Source organism: Condylostylus longicornis, unplaced genomic scaffold (genome assembly GCF_029603195.1).
Source record: "Condylostylus longicornis isolate FDR11 unplaced genomic scaffold, ASM2960319v2 ptg000026l, whole genome shotgun sequence".
NCBI classification, from domain to species: Eukaryota; Metazoa; Arthropoda; class Insecta; order Diptera; family Dolichopodidae; genus Condylostylus; species Condylostylus longicornis.
Genome location: NW_026577995.1, coordinates 648,364 through 659,784, shown reverse-complemented (window position 1 = coordinate 659,784; position 11,421 = coordinate 648,364). Strand labels below are relative to the sequence as shown.

The 11,421-nt window shown below is 30.1% G+C and overlaps 4 protein-coding genes across 4 annotated transcripts; 3 read left to right on the top strand and 1 right to left on the bottom strand.

The window, feature by feature from the left end:
- The first annotated feature begins 228 nt into the window (after positions 1-228).
- Positions 229-954, top strand: LOC129607098 (trafficking protein particle complex subunit 6b). The gene is made up of 3 exons (XM_055517831.1): positions 229-392; positions 453-710; positions 768-954. Exons 1-3 carry the CDS (start codon positions 324-326, stop codon positions 897-899), a joined length of 459 nt encoding a protein of 152 aa, XP_055373806.1. The 5' UTR covers positions 229-323; the 3' UTR covers positions 900-954.
- A 4-nt stretch (positions 955-958) lies between these two features.
- Positions 959-2,947, bottom strand: LOC129607097 (zinc finger protein 415). The gene is made up of 4 exons (XM_055517830.1): positions 2,416-2,947; positions 2,056-2,362; positions 1,827-1,997; positions 959-1,774 (listed from the first exon to the last, which is right to left on the bottom strand). The coding sequence occupies exons 1-4, from the start codon at positions 2,773-2,775 to the stop codon at positions 1,122-1,124; spliced, it is 1,491 nt and encodes a 496-aa protein (XP_055373805.1). The 5' UTR covers positions 2,776-2,947; the 3' UTR covers positions 959-1,121.
- A 450-nt stretch (positions 2,948-3,397) lies between these two features.
- LOC129607015 (protein polybromo-1) lies at positions 3,398-8,493 on the top strand. Its single transcript, XM_055517704.1, has one exon. It carries the CDS (start codon positions 3,530-3,532, stop codon positions 8,402-8,404), a length of 4,875 nt encoding a protein of 1,624 aa, XP_055373679.1. The 5' UTR covers positions 3,398-3,529; the 3' UTR covers positions 8,405-8,493.
- Positions 8,494-8,946: 453 nt separating this feature from the next.
- Positions 8,947-11,187, top strand: LOC129607137 (dehydrogenase/reductase SDR family protein 7-like). The gene is made up of 5 exons (XM_055517885.1): positions 8,947-9,084; positions 9,134-9,392; positions 9,540-9,759; positions 9,815-10,060; positions 10,520-11,187. Exons 1-5 carry the CDS (start codon positions 9,038-9,040, stop codon positions 10,705-10,707), a joined length of 960 nt encoding a protein of 319 aa, XP_055373860.1. The 5' UTR covers positions 8,947-9,037; the 3' UTR covers positions 10,708-11,187.
- The last annotated feature ends 234 nt before the right edge of the window (positions 11,188-11,421 follow it).

Sequence of the window (11,421 nt, the reverse complement as noted above, 5' to 3'; positions counted from 1 at the left end):
ACGGCCATGTCAAGCAACATATCTGAAAAAATTGAGAGTAAAAGTGGTAATATACAAAATAAAAAAAAATTGGGTGATATATTTTTTAGTCTAGAATACACGGCTAAAAAAAAAGTTAAAAAAAATTTTTTAGATTTTAATTTAGACTGTCTGTCAGCCGTGGTTTCTGATGTCACTGTGTCACACTCTCTTACTTTGACACACGAGAGACTGAATAATGAATTGCTATTAACATATTGTTATTGTTAAGTGTAAACATCAAATTTTCAAGTCATAATTAATATACACAAAATTTAAAATATCATAATTTTTTCGTTGCCGCAATGTCTAGTGATAGTATTTTTGAATATTTACATTCCGAAATTGTAAACTATTCTCAATTTAAAAGTAAAGTAAGATAAATATTTTCGATATATTTTATGAAAAAATTTGAGTTTTTCTTACACATATAGAATCAGAAAGATTTAACGATACTAGATAGCATTGGATTCACAACTGGATTTCGACTAATAGAGCGCTTAACTAGGGAAGTACCACGATTTGACGAGCTTGAGGCAATGAAGTTTATTTGCACTGATTTTTGGACTGTCATTTACAAAAAGCAAATAGACAACCTTAGAACAAATCATCATGGCGTGTACGTGTTACAAGATAATTCCTTTAGATTTTTAACCAGATTATCATCTTGTAAATTGGAACATGCACCAAAGGTAAAATAAATAATTTTATGTCAGCAAACTAATGTAAACTGTTCAAAACACTTTCAGTATGTAGCTTTTACATGTGGTCTTATAAGAGGAAGTTTAGCGAATCTTGGTATATCCAGTACGGTCACGGCTGAAGTAGGAAATCTCCCCTCTTGCAAGTTCCATGTTCAAGTAAATAGAAAAAATGTTTAAGGCATAAATCGTGTTTAACCAACTCCTGTAAAATTGAAATAAAAAAATTTCTCAAGAGAAAAACAAAATATAATTTTTTATTAAATTGTTTTATATATTTTGTAGCAAAATGTGTACATATGTATGTACATAATGATAGAAAGAAGAAAATTAATAATATATAATGCGAATTCAGTTCCCAAATTTCATTAAAACTTTGACTTTAATATCAAAGAGCAAAAATCAACTATAAAAATTTTTTCTCCAGTGCTTTTCAACGAAGTTGGGATAAGTTGCATCATCATTTGGATTGGTTTCTTTCGTATCCATTTTATAATCTTGTTTAACATTATTATCATTCGGTTGTATTGTAATATTACATTTACCCGATGTAGACATGTCATCATTATTTACAAATAATATTTTTCTATAAATTTCGGTGGGATCATATTTTTTTTTAAGTTTTTTATTAGCCAATACAGAAATATTTATCGAATTTATGGGCAGAGTAGTTTTTTGGTGGCTTTTATCAATATTTCTTGGTGATAAAACTACATCTAATGGTCTTGCGTTTCCTATGGATTTTATAACTGAACACTGTATATATTTTTTTTCTATTTCTATATTTTCTGCACAATTTAATGATGAGTTTGTCGATTTTAAGTTAAAACTGCCCTCCTTTTCATTTATTGCAACAGTGGAAGTTTCCATTTTGTTTTCTTTTTTCTTTGTTTTAATGGCAGAATTTTCTAAGTTTTTAACGCATTTTGTTTTTAAAATTGCATCTGAAGTTATTTTTATATTGCAATCAGGATGCATATTTCTAACATGCCTTATTAAGTTATCTTTGCGATTTAATTTTGTATCGCATATACCACATTGGTACCCGATTACACCTTAAAAAAAAAAGAAATAAGTTAATAGAAATTTTATTTAAATTCAATTTACTATCATGCAAAGCCATATGCCTCCTTAACGCTTTTTCTTCAGTAAATTGTTTGCAACAAGTATCACATTTAAATTTATTCATATAATTGTGTTTCACAATATGATTCTTTAATGAGGAAGCTCGAAAAAATTTTGAGTCACAGATGTTACATTCAAATAATTTAGCGCGATCTGTGTAAATTAACATGTAATTTGAATTCGAAAAACATTTGAGTAATTAGGTACCTACCTTTCTTATGAATTACAGTATGCCTTTTTAGTTGCGACCTTATAAAGAATATTTTATTACATATATTACAAGAAAAACGATTTATAGACGAATCATCATGAGAATTTAAATGAAATTTAAAAGAATTTTCATCCTTATATTCTGCTTGACAAGTTCGACATACATATTTTTTCTGATATTTGTGCCTCATCAGATGTTTATCGAGAGTAGCTTTATTAGAAAACTCCTTTTTACATAGACTGCAAATAGATTTTTCAACAGAGTGTGTCTTTAAATGATATTTCAAGTGACCTGCTTTTGAAAAACCCTAGAAAATTGCAATCAGAAACTTAAACGCTAAATAAATTGAATAATGCATACTCTGAAACATTCACCACATTTGAATGGTCTTGATTCTTCTGGTTTGTCACAATGTAGATGATAGTACTGTTGCTGTCTGCTACGGAATATTTTATCACATATAGTACATTTATACTGATCCCCAATATTGACAATATGTTGCTTTAAAGTTTTGCTTTTTGACTCGGGCTGGCTTAACTCGGGGGATATTACAATATTTTCAACAACTTTTATTTCAGAATTTATGACTATACATTGTTTACAAGAACTTTCCTCGTTAATGAAACAACTTCTACATTTTGTATGCCCACAGCTTTCTATTATTAACCGATTTTTATTTGTAATTGCACAAAAACACGAAGAACAACTCTTGTTTTCCATAAAATCTTAAAAATAGTTTAAAAGTAAAATGCCACTTTTGGTTTTTTAGCTTCTTCCTCAATTATATTCCTATGGATCTAAATATAAATACGTAAATCTTTTCGCGAACGGAAAATTATTATCAATAAAGTAATACATTAAAATTTTGGAAAGTTTGGAAAATCAAAATTTAAAAACATAGGGAATGTCAAATTTGACGCTTCTGTTGAGTTAGAAATTTTTCTAACCTTTAACCCCACGGATCTCATTGAATAGAAATGCAGACCTGAACCCTTAAAAAAATTGACAGTTTGAAGTGAGTAAATTTTTGCAAGTGTTCTTTTGGAAGCATTATAAAACTATAAGAATTTTTATTTTAGACAAAGTCCAAATTCAATATTTTTCTGTTTTATTAGTATTAATAAAATTACATTTTTGATGGTTTTCTCTTTTAGCAAAATTGATGTGACATCGTATAAGACAACGCATTCAATTTAGTGTGGGTAGTAGTTTTAAACTTGTTTTTTTCGTAGTTTTCAAATTTTTTAGTGCAACCTTATTGTGCTTAGAGTATATGAATTGTTTGTCTATAGCTATCGCAAATGTCAATGCTTTGTTGCTAACTCAATTGCGGCAAAATAGTATATGTATACAATTATTGTAAAGACTAGAGAAATTTTATTTAAATTTTTTAAGAAGCAAAATTGGTATTTGAAAAAATATTACAGATAAAAATATTTACAATCGAGTGCCAATTTTAATTAATTTTACCTTCATGCTAAGTAAAAGAAAACGTGCAAGCTCTGTTGCAAGTCGGCAAGATGAAGACATAGCTGACGATTCGGCACCGGAACTATCTCCTGTCATTACTGTTGGAAGAAAAAGAAAAAGACCTGATGCATCTGAATTATGTCAACTTATTTATGATTCCATAAGAAATATTAAAAAGGATGATAATTCAATGTTATGTGACACATTTATAAGAGCGCCTAAAAGGAGACAAGAACCTGCGTATTATGAGGTTGTTGCAAATCCAATTGATTTATTGCGAGTGCAACAAAAGCTGAAAACAGATTCATATGATGATGTAGAAGAACTGACGAGTGATTTTGATTTACTCATAAAAAACGCTAAAGCATTTTATAAGCCTGGTTCCACTGAGTATTCTGATGCTTGCACTTTGTGGGATTTATTTTTAACGAACAAAACTAAAATTTTAGAATCTAATTGTGGAGATGATGAGCCACGCAAAAGAATTGGTAGACAGCCAAGACGATCCATAGCAAGCGATGGCGAAACGGCTAAATTAGAGGAAGATTTTGATCCGTACGAAGAACTTTTTGCTGCTGTTATGACTGCAAGTGATCCGTTAGATGGCCGACCATTGAATATTCAATTTCAGCTCTTACCATCAAAGAAAGTTTACCCAGAGTATTATGATGTTGTTGAGCATCCAATTGATTTAAAATTAGTTGCTAATAAAATCCAGACAAACGCATATTCTAACTTATCAGAGATGGAAAAAGATTTATTACAAATGGTAAAAAATGCATGCGTTTTTAATGAACCGGGTTCTCAAATTTATAAAGACGCAAAAACTTTAAAAAAAATTTTTACCGCAAGAAAAACTGATATTGAAACAGGTAAAATAAAATCTTTGTCTAAAAAAAGGGGTTTATCGTATAGCGCAACTGTTGCAGCTTTAAAAGATGAACCAGAGAGTTCTACAGATGATGATGAAGATGAAGAAAAGAAAGGTGAAGGACCTATGTGGCAACTTTTTGATTATTTATACAATTATGCCAGTTCATCAGACAACCCCAATGTTACTGGAGCTCCCTTAGGACAATCTCTCTGGAAGCTTCCTCATAGAAGATTTAGACCAGAATACTATGAACTAATTAAAAAACCAATATCTATGGCTCAAATACAAAATAAACTCAAAAAGGGAGAGTATGTAAATATTTCTGACATGACTGCCGACCTTTATCTTATGATAGATAATGCTAAAAAAGCTTTTCCGCCTACACATCGAATTCATAAAGATGCTTTAAAAATGCTGAAAATTATGAATAATAAATTGATCGATGAAGGTCTAGAACAAGAAAACACCGATTCAAATGACACTGATGTTTTGGATACTCCACCTAAGAAAAAAGGAAGACCAAGGCTGTCTTCTGCTGCAACCATGTCTACTCCTTCAATATCAACAATTGCATCAAATCCAGCAAATACATCGCCAAAATTTAAAACTCAAACTATAAATTTCGCAATGAAGAAAAAACTTCTTAATATTCAAAAATATTTAGAAGAGTATACTATTAGCGATCGTCAGCCCATGTTACTTTTTATGGAAAAACCATCTAAAAAACTATATCCAGATTATTATGACGTAATATTACATCCAATCGATATGAATACTATTGAAAATAATTTAAGGAGTGATAAGTACGCAACGTTAGACGAGGTTGTAGCAGATTACCGCTTAATGTTTTCTAATTGCAGAAAGTATAATGAGGAGGGCTCAATGATTTTCGAAGATGCAAATATTCTTGAAAAAGTTCTAAATGAAAAATTAAGAGAACATTTTGGATTTATTGAAAAAAAACTGACACCGAAAATTACAAAGACGGTTAGGAAATTTGTTTCTCAAATGGATTCAAAATTATGGCAATTTTATGATACTATTCGAGATTATCATGAACCAAAAGGTAATCGTCAACTGTCAGTTATTTTTATGAAGTTACCATCGAAAAATGATTACCCAGATTATTATGACATTATTAAGAATCCTGTGGACATGGAAAAAATAGCGCAAAAACTTAGACAACAGTCTTATGAGAACGTAGATGATCTAGCTGCCGATTTTATGCTAATGTTCGAAAATGCGTGTAAATACAATGAGCCTGATTCGCAAATTTATAAAGATGCTTTAATACTACAACAGATTACAATCCAAACAAAGCAGAGCTTACGCGAAAGAGATGAACGTGTTCCAGATGTCCAGTTGGCTGTTCAAGAACTATTAATTTCTTTGTTTACAGCACTTTATAACCATCAAGATGAAGAAGGCCGTTGTTATTCCGATTCACTAGCAGAACTACCAGAATATGATGATGTAAATTTAAACAAAGTCAGGGGTATTTCTTTAGATTTAATAAAACGAAGGTTAGACAAGGGTCTCTATAAGAGGCTTGATACCTTTCAAGAAGATGTATTTTTGTGTCTAGAGAGAGGAAGGAAACTTTCACGAACAGATTCTCAAGTTTTTGAAGATTCCATTGAATTGCAAACTTTTTTTATCAATAAAAGAGATGAATTATGTAAAGGAGTTCTAAGTTCTCCTGCTTTAAATTATAAAATTAGCCACTTAAATGAAACTGTAGAAGCTATACGACAATCGAAATCAATGTTGGAAGAACAAGATCTGGAAGAACCAGACACAGCTGCTACACAAGGAGAAAGTATGACTATTGATCAGAAAGTATTTTCACCGGGAGATTTTGTGTATTTTGATACTCCTGATAATCAACTACCAGGAATTGCATATATTGAAAGACTATACACTGATGTGAATAATGTAAAAATGATGCAAGGAAATATTTTTTTTCGACCTCATGAAACGTATCATGTAACCACAAGAAAATTTTTAGAGCGAGAAGTTTTTAAAAGTGATCAACATTTAGCAATCCCTATTGATAAAGTACAAAATAAATGTTATGTTATGAGTGTTAAGGATTTTATCCGTTTTAAACCAGAAGGTTATCAGGATAAAGATGTGTATGTGTGTGAGTCCCGATATAGTATGAGATTGCGTTCATTTAAAAAAATTAAAAATTGGGCATTTGTAAGAGATAACGACAAAATTAAGTTTACTTTAAGAGAAAAAGTTATTGAGCTAAAGAGAGTTATGTCTGTATTTAAGGAAAGAATTGAGAAACATAAAGGTGAATTAGCAGAGTTACAGTTGCAGGAGGCTCTAATTGAAAAAGAAAAACCAAATGTCATATTCCCTATGAACAATGTAAGCGAAGGCTATGTCTATTACGAACAGTATAATACGGCATGTGGTGGAGCTGTAAAAACAGGAGATTTCGTTTATGTTGCAACGCAATCTGGTAAACAGTCTATTGCTCAGATTCATACAATTTGGGAAACACCAGAAGGCGAATCATATTTTCAAGGACCGTGGCTAATTTTGCCAAATGAAATTACACCGAACATAAATAGAACATTCAATAGGCAAGAGATATTCCTTTCTACCGTTCAGGATAAAAATCCGACTATTGCCATTGTTGGAAAATGTGCTGTATTAGAAGTAGCAGAATATATGAAACAGAGGCCAACAGAAATTCCTGAATGTGATGTTTTCATATGCGAGAATATTTATGATGAATCTAGGAAATGTATAAAGAAACTTCCAAATTCCGCAGGATTAAAAAAATATAAACATAATCCTTCTGTTACTTTAGACGAAATTTTTTATTTTAGAGAAACCATTAAATTGCAAAAAGGTGTAGTAAAAAGTGAAAAAGTAGATAAAATAGAAACTGGCGATGGGCTTGATACATTTGACGACTCTACTGATGGAGGATCACCTTCTGTTAATTCTGATGTGCAAATATCATCTTCTCCAGCTTTATCGATTGCTTCGACTCCAAACACAACCAAAAAGAAATTAAAACAACCAAATAAATCTAAATTCACGGGTTATATTCTTTATTCTGGTGAGGTAAGAAAAGCTATATGCCAAAATAATCGTGATGCTAGTTTTGGAGATATTTCTAGAATGATTGCTAATGACTGGAAAAATTTACCAGCACATATTAAGCAATCATGGGAAGATAAAGCTGTTAAAATAAATGAAGAGAAAAGACTACTTTTAGGTAAACAGGAAGCTGAAGAAAATGAAAATTGTTCAAGTCCCATTCCGGGGGAAACAATCAATCAAGTTTATGAATGCCTTTGGAACAAATGTGATTTTCAATTTGAAGATTTGACAGATTGTATGGAGCATTGTTTAGCTGAAAGCACTGGACACGTATATACGCACTATTCTAAAGTAGAATCAGAGTCTCCAATAGAGTATCATTGTTTTTGGAAAAATTGTATTCGTTTGAGAAAAAATATGCCAGCTTTTCCTCATTTATTGCGTTTAATCAGACATGTGAGAGAAGTTCATTTGAATAAAGGTGGTAGGATTTTGTCGCCCAACGACCGAAGTAAGAATTTTGTTCAAAAAAAAATATCATCAGTTCAAATAAGCAATGGAACTACGAATATGAGCAACAATTTTGTAACTAATCAGATACTGCATTCGTCTCCATCTGTTGTTCAAAATACGCAACTTACTACTAATCCCCCAGAACCAATGTTTGTCAGTGTTCCACCCAGGCCACAAAGAGTTTTACATTCTGAAGCTTATATTAAATACATAGAGGGTTTGCAAAACAACACATCAAATGCTTCTTCATGGGAAAAAACTTTGCAACCTACTCATTTAACACAAAATATAGAACCTCCTAAAGAAATTATGAACTGGTTTGGCTCCGCAGCTAAGCAAAATCCTGAAGCTGTTATCAATGCTTTATGGCATTTAAGAAATTTTATGGTAGAAGAAACTTTGCAAATAAAAAACAAAATTTTTTGAAAGTACGAAGTAGAAATTTTGTCAGTAAAACCTTGTTTTTTGAAGTGTTAATCGAAAATTTTAAAAAATTTAATAAAAAATAAAATAATGTATGTGGCAAACGTTTCTTTTTTAAAACTGGTTGTAGGAATGTATTGTTTTGTAGTCATTACAATTTGAAGTAGGCTACTATCGAATATCGTATTGCTTTGTAAATAGAATCGGATGCAATTAAGCAAACTTATATTTAAAATAAAACATCGACTTTTGTTTAATTAATTAACAGAATTATGGTTTCTTTGAACGTTTTTGTTTTTTCGAATTTTTTACATTAGACAGAATTGCTTTCAAAAATAGTTTCATGCTCTTTTTTTTACATAAGAGAGAGCTAAAAATGGTAACAAAGTTGTAAATTCCTTTTTACGTTTCTACGCGATGACGTCACATTTAAAAAAAACTTATGTAGATCTTGTGAATTTTTATACTATCTATTTGACGTCTTTTAGTTTTATTTTCATCTTCATTTTCGGAAATAGGTTATAGATAATTGATATATAGTATATACATATATAAATATATGATATCTTTGATAGTTTAATCTATTAATGCAAGTAGTTAGTTATAAAATATTTACATTTTGATTTCCAATTTTTTATGATGATTTTGACGAGCGGATATCTTTCAGAAAATAAAGTTTGGAAGTAATAGGAACTATATTGTTAAAGATATAAATTTGTAATTTTTTTTTAGATTTGCAGATTTACCATTCTTGGGGATAATATTCGCTCTAATTGGAGCTCCTTTGATTAAAAAAGTTGTACTAAACTTATTGGTTAAGAAAAGAAGGAAATCGATGGTGGCAAAAGTTGTATTGATAACAGGTGCGAGTTCCGGATTAGGTGAAGCCTTATCTCATACTTTTTATAGAGCTGGTTGTAAAGTAATTTTAGCTGCCAGACGTGAATTAGAGTTGAAACGGGTTTACAAGGATTTACTAGCTCTTAAAGTGGTATGTTAATTGTATAGCAGTTATCTAATCTTCATTATAAGTAAACTTTTGTATTTCTGTTTTTATGTTTATATTGCTAGACATGGGAATATGTATATTGAATATATTGATAATAATTTTTAGAGTACTAATTTTGCATTTTTAAAGGAAGGTCCAACATGTGTTCCAGATTTAGTGGTATTAGATTTAGAAGATCTTAGTGGCATACCTGAAATTATAAATAAGGTTGTCGAAAGACATAATCGCATTGACTTATTAGTCAATAATGGTGGAATCAGCGTCCGTGGGGACGTTCTGTCTACAAGTATGGAAGTTTATAACAAAATAATGACAACCAATTTTTTAGGATCTGTTGCATTAACGAAAGGTACACTTAAATATAAAATTGTGAAAGTATTAAACTGAAATTAAACAATTATAAGCTGTTCTGCCATCAATGATTCAAAACACTGAGGGGAGGATCGTTTTTGTTAGCAGTGTTCAAGGAAAGTTTGCATTGCCTTTTCGATCTGCTTATTGTGCATCAAAACATGCCATACAAGCCTTCAGCGATTCTCTACGGGCAGAAGTTGTTAAGTATAACATTAAAGTTACTTGTATAAGTCCAGGATATATAAAAACCTCTCTTTCAAATAATGCTCTAACCGGCGATGGAAGTAAATACGGACGTAAGATTTCAAAATTATTAATGGTTATTGATTATTATTAGGAAAATCATTTTTTGTCATCTATGTCATCTAAATAAGAATGAAAAAAGTTTTGCATCGTAGATGCCATAATGCAATTTAAAATCCTATATAAGGAAATTATCACTTATGTACTTACATTATTATGTTAAAAAGAAAAATATATAAATTGTTTTTCTTCTTTGCAATAAATATAAAGATTTTATAAAACTAATAGAAATATAGTAATAACCTACAGTATGATGATCATAATGAATCTTAAGGTTCACGAATTTCCTGACTAAAACCTTAAGTTTCTATTTTATATATGTATTGACTTATTGAGCAACGTGTGTGCTTCAACAAAATCAAAATAAACTTTAATTTAAAAAATGATTTTCATATAGAATATCTATGTATCTACATCAACTTTTAAATTTATTTATGTAACTTTTATTGCAGAAATGGACGACAGTACAGCAAATGGTACACATCCTAGTGTTATGGCCAATTATATATTTTTATCTATTTTAAAAGATGAGAAAGATGTTATATTTGCCCAAAAAACAGCCAAACTGGCTTACTGGTTGAAATTTTTATTCCCAACGGCATATTTTTGGATTATGCAGAAAAGAGCAAATTGCAAATAAAATTAACTTTCATAAGGAAATGTTTAAAGAAAAGATCAGTTGAAAATAAAGGTACAAGGCAGTTAATTCAGTTTTATTATAATTCTTTATGAGAAACTATAGGAATTGACTGTAATATGTTAGTGGTCTGATGATACTTTTGTAGAGAGTAGCCACGGCTGACAGATTTTTTGTATGTTAAAAGAGTAACCATCAGTCTTTAAATTTATAAAAAAAATCAAGAGTATAATTTTTACAACAGAATTTTATCTTAACATGTTACTTTGCACAGTACATAAAAAAAATTGCTATGAAAACATATTTGCTTTTTTTTGTTTAAGTCCATTTATTTATGCGAATAATTTTAAAAAATTTATCATCTTGTTGATATTATAGGAATTATTATAAGTTTAATTGTATGTGTGTATACAAACTGTTAATTATAAGTTATAACAATGAAAGCTCAGTTATATTAAAATAACCTACATGTGTATTTACATAGCAAACCCTAAATTGTGATAAAATATCTAATTCGTAATAAAAAATGCAGTAAAAATGTAATAATTTGGCGTTTTCATTTATTACATCAGAGCAGATTTACTGTTGAAAATAAAAAACGGTTTTCGTTTTGCAGTTCAGAGCGATCAAAATAAGGCGATCGTTTAGCTCCGATTTGAAAATTTATGTTCCCGACTCCTCCTTTTACATTTTGGGTCCGATTTTGTTTTTTCCTCA